Source organism: Podarcis melisellensis (assembly GCF_964234715.1).
Source record: "Podarcis melisellensis genome assembly, chromosome: 9".
Taxonomy (NCBI): domain Eukaryota; kingdom Metazoa; phylum Chordata; class Lepidosauria; order Squamata; family Lacertidae; genus Podarcis; species Podarcis melisellensis.
In genome coordinates, this window is record NC_138541.1 from 39,590,812 (window position 1) to 39,604,502 (window position 13,691).

At 42.8% G+C, this 13,691-nt stretch overlaps 1 protein-coding gene across 5 annotated transcripts in view; it reads left to right on the top strand.

The window, feature by feature from the left end:
* Positions 1–281: 281 nt before the first annotated feature.
* The window catches only part of TMEM131L (transmembrane 131 like), a 68,259-nt gene continuing 54,849 nt past the window's right edge, over positions 282–13,691 (top strand). For 4 of the 5 annotated variants that reach the window (XM_081925893.1, XM_081925894.1, XM_081925895.1 and 1 more), the window contains exons 1-3: positions 282–543; positions 1,365–1,435; positions 10,477–10,520. In XM_081925893.1, coding sequence (XP_081782019.1) covers positions 420–543; positions 1,365–1,435; positions 10,477–10,520 — 239 coding nt within the window. In that variant the 5' untranslated portion in view covers positions 282–419. The remainder of the gene's footprint in view (positions 544–1,364; positions 1,436–10,476; positions 10,521–13,691) is intronic. The other variant, XM_081925897.1, reaches the window with a different exon arrangement.

Sequence of the window (13,691 nt, forward strand, 5' to 3'; positions counted from 1 at the left end):
CGGGTGTGTGGTGACTGCTCTGGAGGGGCTTCCGTTCTTCTGGCGCAGAGCAGGGGCTTCAAGCTGGGGCCCGCTCCGTCTGCCGAGGGCCTTCCCCGCTCTCTCCTGTCTTCCCCTCGTGCGCATCGGCCTGGCTCGCTTTCCCATGTGCTCTGGGGAAAGAGCAGCGCCGCCGCCTCCTCCTCCTCCCCCCGCGGGGCGGAGCCCAGCGCGAGGAGGGGAAAGCTGCCTTCTCATTGACCATGTCCCACCCCGCGCCTCGCCGCGCTCTCTTCCTCCCTATCTGTGTCGCACACGCGCGCGCAGCACAGGGAGGCGGCGGCCGCCACCGCAGCAGCAGCAACAGCTGTAGCTCGGCCAGCCAGCTCCGAGCCTGAGCGCAGAGCAGAGGCGAGGCGAGCGAGCCCAGACCAGGCAGCATGGCGGGGCTGCGCTACCCGCCGCAAAGCAGCTACTGCCGCGCGGCTACGGCCATGAACCTTCTGCTCGGCGTCTTTCAGGTCCTCTTGCCCTGCTTTCGCCCGGGAGAAGCGCAGGGCCAAGGTAAGAATGAATGGCTGGAAGAGGCGGCCAGCTTGGAAAGGAGTGGGGGGCTTTTTGCAAAGCGGCGCTGAGGTAAAAGGGGGCTGGAACGAAGGGAGACCCCCGCACGGGCCCCCGCGAGCCGCCCTCCTCATCCTGCCTTTGTGCAGCGGCTCTGCGCTGCCGCCTTAATGGTTCCCAGCCGCGCTGAGGCGACGGAGTTCCTCTTCCTGCCTCGGCCGCCCTGCCATTTCGCTTCTTATTTGTTTATTCGCTTTGTTTGGACTGCGAAGGGCGGCCGCGACCTTGTGACAGGCGGGCAGGCGGCGGGGAAAAAAGCGGGCGGCGGCGGCCCACAATGCGGGACTCCTTCCTTCCCTGGCGCGCTGCCGCTGCACGGGCTCGCGCTGCTGCTGCTTAGGCGGCGTCGGCGATGCCGCCCTGTCTGCAGCCTTCGCGGGTGACCGCTTGGAGGAAGAGGAGGCCCTTGTTTGGACTCGGCCCCAGGCTGATCTTTCCGTCAACCCCCCCCCCCAAAAAAACCCCCGGCTTCCGACGCCCCTTTTGTGCGCCGGGTCTGCCCGCGTTTCGCACGTTGCAGCTGCTGCAGCAGGAGCGTTTTAATATGGAAGCGTCTCAGGGACGAAACAAAACAAAGCCCAGCCTCCTCCTGCTGCTTCTGCCTGCAGCGCTCTGGCTGGGAAAGGCCCGCGAGCCCAGAGGAGACTCTCTCCCAGCTCGCGCCGTGTGCGCGTGGGTCGAGGCCACAGGCCTCTGCACGTCCCCCTCTCTTGCTGCTGGTGGAAATTGCAAAGAGCTTTCTGTTTTGTTTTCGCCCCTAGCCATGGACCCCATCCCCAACGTGGTGGAGTTGTGGCAAGCGGACGAAGGGGAGCTCCTGCTGCCTGCTCAGGTAAGGAAATGAGGGGCGGGGCGCGCGCGGGGGAGGGGCGCGCGCGGGGTATTGCGCAGGCGCAGGAAGGTGGCGGTGGTGGTGGGAAGTTCTCCTGCCTTTAACTCTGCGCAACGGGAGTTTGCCCTCCTCGACGATGCTGCCTGCAGCTCAGTCTGTTTGCCCTTTTTTTTCAACCTTACCTCCCTGCGCATGATTTTGCAAGTTACGGTAGCTTCGGAGATGGTGAGCCCCGGTCAGTACCGGAAGTGGCGCTTCCGCCTCACCTTGCCAGGATTTTGGCAGCAGACGCAGTTATGATTTCATTATGCTTCTGAAAGGGGAATTGGGTAGGCATCAAATAACGTGATGCTGTTGGGAGGCGCGCTGAAGTCTGGCTGCAACTGATATTTGTAAGACAAACCCAATTGATGCAGCATCGCAGCATTACTTCTACAGGGAGCAAGTCTTATTAAATTCAGTGCATAGGATCAGTTCTGCTTTTCTCTTCTGTTGGTTTAGTGCTTTCCCAGACTGCATCAGTTTATAAACTGTAACACTTATTTTCCCCTCCCCTTTTCAATACAGCATCTTTCGTTTCCCCCTTAAATGCCAACCATAGTAAAGTGAGAAAATACAGCAACTTAAAAGAGTGTTTTAGAATTTTTATGCATAGTGAACAGGCTATTCTCAATTTAAGTTAATATTTTATTGAAAGGAATTTATTTTTATTTATACAAGTATGTATATACTGCTATATCTTAAATATCAGGGCATTGTACATTAACACAATTCAAACCATGCAAAATAATTATTGAAGTGTCTGGCTAATAAAAATGTCTTAAGCAGCTGATAATAGCTTGTTGGCATACAAATGCCTGCAGCCTGAAATTTAAAAACCAAATGACTTATTCACTTAGTTAACATGCTGAATGTTCCCAAATGAAATAATTATTTGTTTATTTATACTACGTTTAAAGCAAATGAATTGGTAGGCTGGGTGTGGGTGGGGAGAAATTGTCATTTCTTGTTACAGATACGATGAAAAAACCCAAAACAAGTAGCTGCAACTTTTTAAAAAGTGGTTTGTCTGTAGTTGTACACAGGGAAGCATTAATAAATGCAGTTTTCGGAGAAATGCATGATTGTACATTGCAGAAATCTCAATTCACCAGTGCAGTTTCTGGATAATAGTAGATGGATCTAATAAAGCCTGGTCTAGTGAAGCAGGTGTGGGGAACCTTTAAACCTGCAGATGTTTCTGAACAATAAGTTATAATACCTGGCCATTGGTCATGGTGCTGGAACTACTAGGAGATGCAGTTCAGCAGCGCAGGGACTACAACCCCCATCACCCTTAGCTAGCATGACCAGTGGTCAGGGAAGATGGGAATTGTAGTCCAAAAACAACTGGAGACCCAAGCTTGGAAAACCCTGCTCTAAGCCGCCTGCAAGCCTGGGAACCACCTCTGCTAACACTGCAGAAAACTCTCTTATTTGAACTAGCATTACATCTGCTGAAGAGCATTCATCCTGCTGCAGCTTCTGCGGAAGAGGCTATATATTACATGAGCGGGTGGTGGGTTGACTGACGGGTTTCCCCTTTTGCACATTGTCTCTTCATGTAGCATGTAGAGGTGAGAGTGCTCTTCTCCTTTCTGATGCAAGTCCCCTGGATCTTTCTTGTGAGAGAAGGCTTTGTTAGGGCCATGGTAGTCAACATGGTGCCCTGTAGGTGTTGTTGGCTACTAGCTCCCATCAGCTCCACCTAGCGTAGTCAATATTTAGAGATGATGGGGTTGTAGTTCCTTGCAGGAGACAGAAGGCGATGGCCCAGGATGAGGGCGAGGGCTGCTGCATATCCAGAGTCCCAATGTTTTTAGTTTATTGTTGAACTTTGACTTGTGATATGTGGGTAGGGAGGGATGGGTTAATTGTATGAAGCATGAGCTTTTTATTACTCAAGTACTTATTTACTTGTGGGACACGTGTGGTGCTGTGGGTTAAACCACAGAGCCTAGGACTTGCCCATCAGAAGGTCGGCAGTTCGAATCCCCGCAACGGGGTGAGCTCCCATTGCTCGGTCCCTGCTCCTGCCAACCTAGCAGTTCGAAAGCACGCCAAAACTTGCAAGTAGATAAATAGGTACTGCTCCGGCGGGAAGGTAAACGGTGTTTCCGTGTGCTGCTCTGGTTCTCCAGAAGCGGCTTAGTCATGCTGGCCACATGACCTGGAAGCTGTACTCCGGCTCCCTCGGCCAATAAAGCAAGATGAGCACCGCAACCCCAGAGTCAGCCATGACTGGGCCTAATGGTCAGGGGTCCCTTTACCTTTGCCTATGTTGTCTTACTGCAGTTCTATTTAACTGTGCACTTTTTTATAACTTAATTTACAGCTGTTAGGAATCTTTTCTATGTTTCTGGGATAATATTGGATTTGGGATGCATGTGTAGGGATGTTTATTAGTATTCCGATGTTAATACTCTTATATTTTATATGAAATAGATACCAATTACTTGGTGTGTTTTTTTTAGATTAATTATGGATGTCCCCGGAGTGTTATTTCTTGCTTTATTTTTCTTAGTGATATTGTGGTAGCAGTTTACATAGCTGATTTGAATATTCATTGGAAAGGAATAGCAGAGTGTAAATAAGGAGTGAAGTGAAGGTGGCTTGATTTTCTGATTTGTTAACTGATTTCAGATAGAACAAACCACAGTTCCACAAGACATGACTGTTGCTTGTTCTAGTGTGAAGCAGAAGGATTCACACCTGCTCACATGAGGTGGAGGAAAGGCGAACATTCATACTTAAGGCCCACTGTGGTTTGTTCACAGTAATTTATAAGAGCCCTCACCAACTTAGTATCTGCCAGATGTTTGTAGTACAATTCTCATCAGCTGCGTTCTGGAGGGGAAAAGGTTAGGCAAGGTAGATCTGAACTATGGTTGTCATGGAAGTTAGGGATGCAACTGTTTATTGTGCATAATTTGTATTACTTATAACTCAGTACCTTGCGGGCAGGGATGACCTCTAGCTCACCCCTTCTCAGTATCCGGTAGCTAGTCAGACCACTGCATCAGTTCTGCAAGCAAATACTTACAAATGCATGATCAAGTGTATTCAGTTGACATTGATAGGATAGCTGTTTTCTATCTTTTGATTTCCTGGTAACTGTTGCCTTTTAATTTGTATCATCTGCTGCATGAAAGTTATGACCTGCTGTCACATATGTTAGGGGAAGTTTAGAACCAACATTTTCTTTGCTTATTTAGTTAGCTGTAATTCCCTGTTCCGTGTGTTTTGTAAATAAAATCTGGTCACTTGGTTAACTACATTGGTGTGTTCTGATCCAAAGGGATTCTGACCAGCCTAGTTTATTGTACCCTATCTTATTGTTTTGGGTAGCAGACACCTGGAATGTCTCAGTTGGTAGATCACAAGACTTTTAATCTCAGGATTGTGGGTTCAAGCCCATATTCCTGCATTGCAGAAGGTTGGACTTGCTGGCTGTCATAACCCCTTCCAACTCAATAATTCTATGTTTCTAGCTGCTGTTAAAGTTGGTATCTAATATTGAGGGGAGTTAGGTGAACAGAGATTGAGAACTGGCAGAGTGGTGGCTTGGTGTGCCAATGAGATTATTCTTTCCTAAATAATTCAGAGTCATAATGACCTAATAGATGAGGTCAGCTAGTGATTCCTTGACCTATTCTAGGATTGTTTTAGTCCTGGTGGGAACACTTGGGCAATTAGATATACGCAAGTAGGACCCTGTGATAAAATGTTGCAGTGTTGAGTGCTTCTACTCATGGCCCTCATCACTCCATTCAGTCCCCCCCCCCAAGAGTCTCTGTATCAGCAGAGCATGCTGAGGTCATCATTTGCCTTTTGGGGGTTTATTTGAGATTTTTGTGGTGGATGCAATGTGGCAATATATATATAAAATATCTGTAAATATTGTTTCTTGTATGCCAGTATAGGGAAAATAATTCTTTCAACTTCAACATAAAATAGTCTTTCTTCTTTTCTACCAGGAACATTTCCCAAGCTATTAGAAAAGGAAAATTCTTATTTCCTTAGTGTAATGTATTACAGTGGTACTTCGGGTTACATACGCTTCAGGTTACAGACTCCGCTAACCCAGAAATAGTGCCTCAGGTTAAGACCTTTGCTTCAGGATGAGAACAGAAATCGTGCTCCGGCAGCGCGGCGGCAGCATTATGGGAGGCCCCATTAGCTAAAGTGGTGCTTCAGGTTAAGAACAGTTTCAGGTTAAGTACGGACCTCCAGAACGAATTAAGTTCTTAACCCGAGGTACCACTGTACATCACTTTGAAAACTTTTTAGGTGATGAATTCCTGCTCATTTTTTATTTTTTTATTGGCAGACATGCTAGTATCAAAATAGAGTCAAACTCATTTAGGCATCTCACTGCTGACAGTTCTAAGAAGCAGCAGTGAATTGCTGACAGATCTTCATCATTCTTTGCTGTAGCTGCTAGGAGAAGTGCATGCCAAATAGAAGGGCCATGTTGATCTTTGTTTGACTACTTCTTAAAATGCCTTACAAGGAAGGGATTTAGTTTTTAGATTCATTTTGTTTTATTTCTCCCTATGGCTTGCCAATTTTTGTTCAGCCTGTATGAAATTCCAATGCCAAGATCAAAGAATTGTAGATCTTTTAGTCCAGCCTCCTGCAATGCAGGAAATATATTAACAATATGTTTTAAAGGCCCAAGAGTGAATTGAGGGTTAAGTTTTTGTTTGTGAAAATACCCAGCCACCAGAGTTATCATTTTAAGTTCTGTCAGAACTTTAGTCATTGTTGGATGGCTTTGGAATGCCACCGGAGGGTAGAAGAGACCTTTTCTATAAGTAAAAGGTAAAAGTATGCAACTAAGTTTTACTCAGAGTAGACCCATTGAAATGAATGGACCAGACATAAATGGTCTGAGTAAAACTTACCTGAACACTGGTTGAAGGAAATATCAGTGCATTTGGGTGCATGTGATACAGTGCAAATGTGGTCAAGTAATATGGGATGAGACAGTGCTATAACTGGTCTACTGAAATAATACTGTGACAAAGTATACCTATTTTTAGTCATTTGCAAGTTGAAAAAAATAAAATAGCCAACTTAAGCTTACCAGCTTGCATGGAGATGACCCTCACTTTCTGCCAAGCAGTTGTGCAGTGACCATTCTCCCAATGATGTCTCTCCGAACAAGCCCTCCTATCCACTATGAGTTTGTACAGAAATGTTGCATATACATATATGTGTCTGTGGTTACCTAAATTTCCTTGTGTGCCCTCAGCTGTATGACAAGGGCGTCCAGGGAGTCCTTTCAGGGAAGTAGGAATGACCTTGTGGCAGTGGCTATATCTGATGCCCTCCCTGCCCTCAGCCTCTAACTGCACTTTATGGTGCCCAAGGAGAGCCGAACCTGAGTTGTATTTTGTAGGCTTTAAACAAGCATGTTTTTGTATTTATACATCACTGCAACAGTGATTGCTGTATGTGAATATATGCCATCAAAATGCATATAAAAGCAACCACAAATAACAGGTTTCCTTTGAACTTTCCTTTGTGGGAGCATTGGTTAATTTGGTTTTTTTTAAAGGACTGGTATTTCCTTTTTTATTTTGGTGGTACTTGTGGACAAAGATTAAATAAAATGGAGCAGCTGTGAAGGTGTTAAAAATACAGTTTTGTCTCAATTATCAGCAAGCTTCCACGTTTATTTTACTTAAGCTACTGTGGGCATTTCCTAAAGTTCTTGGAATCAGACTGATACAAAATATATGATACAGTTATAATTTGAAACTAATGAGAAACAAAAGAAAAAGAAACATGGAAAGCAACAAAAATTAAGCTGGACAAAGCCAAGTCTGGAAACATAAAGCAGCAGCTGCTTCTTCTCCAAATATGAACACTGCCCCAGATACATGAAGAAATTGGTGCAGAGGGTGCCAGCTGATTAGAGCCCTATCTTTGTTTTTGCTTGTTGCATGAAGAGTTATAGCCAGATAAAGTTAATCACTAGCTTGTGTAGGACTGCTGGTAATACTTTCCTTCATCTGTATTTTGACAATACACTGTTGCAAACTTTCAAAGAGAGAGAGTGATTGGTTAAAAAAACTGAAGAACTACTATTGATGGTTTAAAATAACTCTAAATATGGAATCTGCATAGCAGAATCTGGTTACAGAATTACAGGCCTACAAGGAGTCTGAAGGTCGTTTTAGTCTTTGTGTTAAATCACATTTATACCACAATTAAACTCCATTACAGATTAACTTTATCCTGATAACATGCCACAAGCCATGACCCGGAGCTAAAAAGTGCTTTGTTCTAAATTTCCCCATAGCCAACGGATTCACAAAATGTTTTATTAGGGCTGTCAATTGAGCAAACCTAGAAACATTTTGAAGGGGGAAGCAAAATCCTTAAGGGCATTGGCTGTCAAACCTGCATGCAGGAATATAGCCAACTGTAAGGAGAATGCACCAGTTTGTCTATTTTAAAGGTATTATTTGCACACATCGGCACATACACACCTGTGTTACAAAGCTATGGTTGAAGCTGTTGCAACTTTCAGAGGTTGCATGTGGTTTCATGGGGAAAATGGATTCTTCTTTTGCCTCTTGAAAGAGATTCTTCAAGAGAGAATTGGGAGGTATACATATAATTTGAGCATATCCACCTAGATTCCGAAATGTATGATACTGGATTCACTACTCGCCATGAGTCACTGGGTTGCCAGCAATGGGCTTTGGGGAAATTGGTTTCCCAGAGTTTGAGCTTATGAATGGAATGTTACTTCCCATCTTTTATGAATCTGTGATTTCCGGGACTCTCCCAAGAGTTTTCAAGCAGCTGTAATTTTCTGCTGATATGTAGGCTGTTACCCAACTTAAAAAAAGAAAAAAAAATCTGGATGGTGCTTTTATTATTGACATTTGGTGGACACGGGTGGTGCTGTGGGTTAAACCACAGAGCCTAGGATTTGCAGATCAGAAGGTCGGCGGTTCGAATCCCCGCGACGGGGTGAGCTCCCGTTGCTCAGTCCCTGCTCCTGCCAACCTAGCAGTTCGATAGCACGTCAAAGTGCAAGTAGGTAAATAGGTACCACTCTGGCGGGAAGGTAAACAGTGTTTCTGCGCGCTGCTCTGGTTTGCCAGAAGCGGCTTAGTCATGCTGGCCATGTGACCCGGAAGCTGTACACTGGCTCCCTCGGCCAATAAAGCGAGACGAGCGCCGCAACCCCAGAGTCGGCCATGACTGAACCTAATGGTCAGGGGTCCCTTTACCTAACTGCAGAACAGGTGGACAGCATCAATTTGTAAGTGATTCTTCCAGCCTTATCTTGACAGTGACTGTGCACTGGTATCATATCCACATATTATATTATATCAACTAAATTTTATACAGTGAATAATAGATAGCTAGTTTTTTGACATACTGAAATCAAATGCTATCTGAAATGATATCATGGTATAGTTAGCTTGTGGAGTTAATAAGATGCTGAACATTAAATAAAAGAAGCCTGAATAATCTTGGTGGACACATATTTACAAACGCATGTATTCATATGTGTTCAGAGGAGTTGGTCAAACTTCCCTGAGAATAGAGTTGGCAGTGCAGATTGGCCTGCTGCCATGTAAACCTTTGGGTGCCCCCCCCAATTACTTGTTAAACATGAGTTATTCTTGCTGCTCATTCCCATATCTGAGGACACATAGGGGTGAGGTAGGGGTAGAAAAACAATAGGCTTGCCATATGTCAGGAAAATTCCTGATATGTCCTGGTTTTCAGGTGTAAAAATGGCATCAGGGGAATTTAGTCAGGGAAAACCTGGATCTATGGTAGTGCTATGGAAAAAGCAGCGGAAACAGCTCCAAAAAGCTTTAAAACACCGTTGGGGGCGGGGGAGGTTTCCCCAAAAAAGCTCAACAAAGTTTGCGGGTGTTAGGAATTGTACATTTTGAAATATGGCAACCCTAAAATACAACAATTAAAATGCATATGTTTGACCTATGAAGTGTTGCATCATTTTATCCGTGGGCCTTTCTTCTAAGATAGGCTTGGATGTTGGTCACTTGAGGTGGTTTGTTTTTATATGAACTCAGAAAGAGCAAAGCTTATATGGGTACATTTTATGGCTTGTACATCTGTTTTCTCTGGATAGCTGATACAGATTCATTTTGTCTAAATGCACACACTTTAGGTTTTTGGGTGGGCAACAAGCAACAGATGTGTATCATGCAGGCACTTAAGGTACCTCAAGTATAACAAAATATTTTTCATTAGAAGAAAGTACCTGGATGTTCACAGGTACTTAAGTGGTTCCACAAAGTGATGCTGTTGGACTCAAGTTCCCATCAGTCCCAAACAGCACAGCAGTGGTGAGGACTGATAGGCACTGTTGTTTGAAAGGATGAAAATGACTCAGTATTTCAAAATTCCAATTCTGAGGGAAGGTTGTACTGAAAAAACAACAACCAACAATTTGGCACCCTCCAGCCTGCAAATAGTCCCAACAATTTATGGTGGTTGCAAGGTTAGGAAATGCTGCTTCAGTGCTTGTGGGGTTTTCTGAAGACCGTTTGGAGTGATACACTTGGCTGTTTATGCTACCTTCTGAAATTATACTGATGCTTTTACTAATCTCAGTAGTGATGCTTGCTATTTTTTCACATCTTAACTTTTTTTTTAATTAAAAAAATGTACTCTGGACAGATGAATGAATTTAATTTAGAAAAAGGTATTATTTGTTTGCTTTAAATTATTGACCACTGTTAAACTGATAAATGTGAGAAACCAGACTTTGCAATTTCTTCAGCTATATTGAACTCACTTGTACTGGTTCTTAAATTTGTGGTTTTCGCTGATAAATCAGTGCTTAGCAAAAAGAAGTGGGCTGATTCAAACATAATTCAGTATAGGGGGTTCCACTGAACAGAATATCCTTAAACAGCTCTGGGATTGCTAAAATACAAATGTATGCTGGAAACTTATATTTGCTGCTTATATTTCATAGTATTTTCTTTGTCCACTAGGCTGAAACAGAGGAGGATGTGGAAGATCATCCACAAGAGCAGAGGTAAGCAATGTTAAGATAAAAATAAACATCTTCCATCATACAACAATAAACTATGTTTGCATTATTCCCTATAGTAATAGTGAAGTCGGTTACTTTGAATAATTTAATTTATGCTTGCTCTCTTAGTTGAGTGATGAAGATTAACAGCTTAACCTGTTGTTTTTGTCAGTGTTGTGGTTTTATGTTGTATGTTGCCCCGCAATATTTCTATGGAAATCTGGTTTATTTATCAATAGATCAATGAATGAGGCTTTAATAATAATAATTAAAAAATGCTTCTCATGCAGTATTAATTACCCATGCATTATAAGCTTAATTTTTTAAAATGTTGAAGTGCCAGGGTCTCTTCAGATAAAAGAGTCTTTTTCCAGAGAATCCATACTAACAGAAATAAAATACAGAATAGAGACGGGGGTGCCTTGTTGATGCTTCATTTAATTAAAACTGAATTCAGGTTTTCTTATTAATGCATATTCAGTCTTACTGTCTAAGAGTATGATCAAGTTTCTTTTACCTTCGTATTGCCAGCAAATGATTAAAGCCTAGAGCAGATGGTAATTGCACTGCTCCTTGTTTTCCTGCCAAGGAAAAACCAGGATTTTTTTTTTTTTCAGTCAAGGCTGCTTTGAGAAGCGTATTGCTTCATTTAGTTTTCTGAATGTAAAAAGTGAAATCTACTTGGCATTGAACAACTTGACATTTTCAGGCCTTTTGGTAAGGTAAATGTGTCACCTGCTGCAGCTGCATTCTCTCTCAACAGCTGTGCTGTTCAAGGGCATTCATATCATATCATGACTAGCACTAGCTAGTACATACGGTATATTTTTAATCCATTTGGATTACTACAATGCATTGTAAGTGGTGCTGCCCTTGATGGTTCAGGAACCTTAGATAATACAAAGCACAGCAGCTAGATGGTTAATTTAGGCTCCAGAAACCTAGCCCATGTAACCAGTTTTAAACCCACACCAAGTTCCTTTATGGTCCATTTTGGGGCTTTACCCTGCTCCAAGTCATCTAGAGAGTTTTAAAAGTGATATCAAAGACTGTCTTTCCTCATATAACCTGCATGAGTATTCAGATCTTCATTCGAGATCCTCTCTGGGTGTGTCTCCTTTCAGATGTGATAAGGAATAGGACCTTTTAGTGCAGACACCCCAAGTCTAAAATGCTCTCTCCAGGGAGGCCCGCCTGGTTCTGGGCTTTGTGTATTTTAACTCACTCTGGCTTTTCCTGGTATTGTAGTATAGAATTAGATCTTGGTATGGCTTCACCTTGCAAGCAAACCTATGGTTATTACCCACCTTGTGGAGTTAAAAAAACAACAACACAAAAAACTGGTTATATGAACTATCTCTCACACTTTATTTTTCCTTAACAAAGTTGACAGTGTTGGTTTTTCTGCCTGGAATTTTTTAGTACCGCTATTAATGATTATTAATGATTGGAGCAAAGACTGGCTTACCTTTGCAGTGAAAACAGAATGGCTTGATGTACCCAATTAAGAGCAAAGTCCAACATTCAACTAGTACTCTATGGAGTACATCTTCCATAATTTTGATGGCACTTTTTCTTTCAGTCTAATTTTTTATTTTAAGTCAGGCCCATTCTCAAACTATTAGACTTCAAGGATACTTCATAGAGCAGGTGTGGGGACCCTTAGACTCTCCAAATGTTGTTGAACTACAGCTCCCATAATCCCTGGCCACTGGCCATGTTTTCTGGGGCTGATAGGAGTTAGGAGATGCTTTGACCTCCCTCAGTAGCCTTGAGAGAACAGGTGTTGTGTGCATGCGAAACATTTAAAAATGAGTGGTTTTTAAACTGGTTTGACGTGAGCTGCTGCCTAATGCCTACACCAGACTTCACAGGTTAAAATTGGTCTCCGTTATTCTTTATTATCCAGAAGAAACGCTTTCACAATATTAATAAGCTGGTATGTATGTACGCGTACACTCCCCATTCCTCCTATTCAGTGATCTGTCTTCTGTTCATACATTCAATGAACTTGGATCATGGGATTGCTTTAGCAGGTGAAGAAAAGACCTGTTTTGTTTTGAGAAATCTAGCTCCTTTCACTTTTTGTGGGAACATTCCTTTAATATTCCAGTAGCATGGAGAGAGAATCTAGAAGTTGGAATATATCTTCAAGGTCTTAAGAATTTATTTTCCTATATTTGGGTATAAGTAAGCACAGGCCAACCAACTCCCAAAACTCCCCCCCCCCCATTTCTATAAAGAACAGGTACAAATTAATGGCCAAAAGCTAAATGCATAACAATTTCTGAAAGTTGATAAAGTATCTGTTGTTGTTTTTTAAAAAAGCTCTACTAAGCCCTACTAAGCTCTCAAAACATGATAGCAATCTGCAGTGTTGTATTCTTCAATTAACTCATTCAACTTGTTAAGTCTAATTTTAGAAATAACCGGTGATGCACAGGCAACTGACTTCCTGTGTGTATGTGTGCAGGCAAACCTCAGAATATCTCTATAAGGTCATTTAGTATGATGTGCAGATAAGATGATGCTATTACCTGTTTTCTTTATATCCAAAATCCAAATGTCTGCTTTGGGTTAGAACTGAATATATAAGTGTCATAGTCCAAGATGCCATCATGCTAGACATTTTTGAAGAAGTCTTTCTCTTTGCAGCTTTGTAGGCTGGTCACCATAAATGTATCCTAATGGACTATTAGCTTCCCATAACCAAAGGGAAGATTTAGCTCATGTGTCTCTCATTGGTCTTAGTCTTTATGGGATAGTTGGTATTTTGTTTAGTGTAGGAAATGTAGCCATTTACTAGGTGAATGCTTTAATTGAATCTACTTTCTTTATCTAGCTGATAAAGAAACCAACTCAAACATCTCAAACTAGATGACATTGAATGTTCTATCTGCTCCTTCCTAAATTATGGGCCGGTCCTTTGGGGATAATGGAAGCTATGAGTTGAAGATCATCATTAGAAATGGGGTCGTAATAAGTTCCAGCAGTGCTGTAGATTGAAATACATATTCTGACTTCTTAGGTGGACCCTTGAGGCCAAGCTCCCACTGCCATGTTTTGGTGCCAGTATCCAGTGGGAAGGTTGAAACTGAATACATTGTTTACATTATTCACATGTTAGTGGAGAAAGCAATTCCCTGCACCAGGTGAACCAGTTGAAATAATGCA